A 1,119-nucleotide genomic window follows, 5' to 3' on the forward strand; every position below is an offset into this window, starting at 1 on the left:
TTACAGCCCACAGGACACCGTGGACCGGCTTGCTTTTTACTCTAGATTTCACTGTCGTCCCAACCAGCTTCCTCCTTCACCAAAAAGCAAGTTCTTTTCCTTCCTTGCCAGCCAGACAGGTGGATGGGAGAGGCAGGCGCAGCCTTCGTTGTCGGTAGTTGTCCATTCTTTGATGTGAAAAGACGCAGCCCAGTCATTTAAACTTGATCCAACCTCTTTTCACCTTACAAAATGAAACAGCTAAAATAAGTAAAATAAGAAGGCAATGCTTGTGGAATGTACAGTACATACTGGTGGCACATGCCTCATTACGACTCTCCTGCTTGCTTCTCCTGTTCAATCGTTTCTTTTGAAGGCAGCGGATTTTTCTCTTGCATTTCTGTTTTCTTCAATTTCCACTTATCGAATTTCTCTATCTCAGCCGTATCAGGTTTGGCAGACATGGCTGCCGAGAAAGCAGAGCGAGTTGCCAGCGAGCGAAGTCCAGCCTGCGCGGTGGTTGCTGCTGAGTAGGAAGCTATACATTTTTTGTTGTTTCTGAGTTTAGGATAATATCAATAGTTTCAAATATCTTCCCCACCTCCAGATTAACGAAATGTTTACCTATATTTTCTTCTAATCTTTTTGTTTTAATATTTAAATCTTTGATCCATCTGGAATTTATTTGGTATAAGGAATGAGGAGGGATCAGTTTCCGCCCCCCCCCCCCACCCCGCCCAAGGCTAACTATTGTTCCAGCATCATTTCCTGAAAAGTCCATCCTTTCTATACTGGTTTGAAATGCTACTTGCATCATGTAATTAATTTCCAAGGAGATTTGGGTCTGTTTCTGAACTCTTTATTCTAATTTATAAATTTTCAGTGTTCTATTTTTCCAGTTACCATTTTATTTCTGCTCACCGCTCTAAATATTCCTCTCCTGATATCATGGTATCTCTAAGACCAAGTCAGAAAACAATTTGGTAAGCATGAAATGAGAATCAAAAGAAATACATGGCTCAGGAATATTTCATCCAAGCTATATGTACCATCCTTGCCCAACGAGAGAACACACCTCTCTAGTGATCAGTGGTATACAAAGCCCTTTTGTGATCTAGCTCTTGTCCCTTTCCAACATCA

At 41.4% G+C, this 1,119-nt stretch overlaps 1 protein-coding gene across 1 annotated transcript; it reads right to left on the bottom strand.

Moving 5' to 3' along the window:
• Positions 1 to 308: 308 nt before the first annotated feature.
• LOC131748024 (thymosin beta-4-like) lies at positions 309 to 443 on the bottom strand. Its single transcript, XM_059050133.2, has one exon. The coding sequence runs from the start codon at positions 441 to 443 to the stop codon at positions 309 to 311; it is 135 nt and encodes a 44-aa protein (XP_058906116.2).
• Between the last annotated feature and the right edge of the window lie 676 nt (positions 444 to 1,119).

This window comes from Kogia breviceps, chromosome X (assembly GCF_026419965.1).
Source record: "Kogia breviceps isolate mKogBre1 chromosome X, mKogBre1 haplotype 1, whole genome shotgun sequence".
Lineage (NCBI taxonomy): Eukaryota > Metazoa > Chordata > Mammalia > Artiodactyla > Physeteridae > Kogia > Kogia breviceps.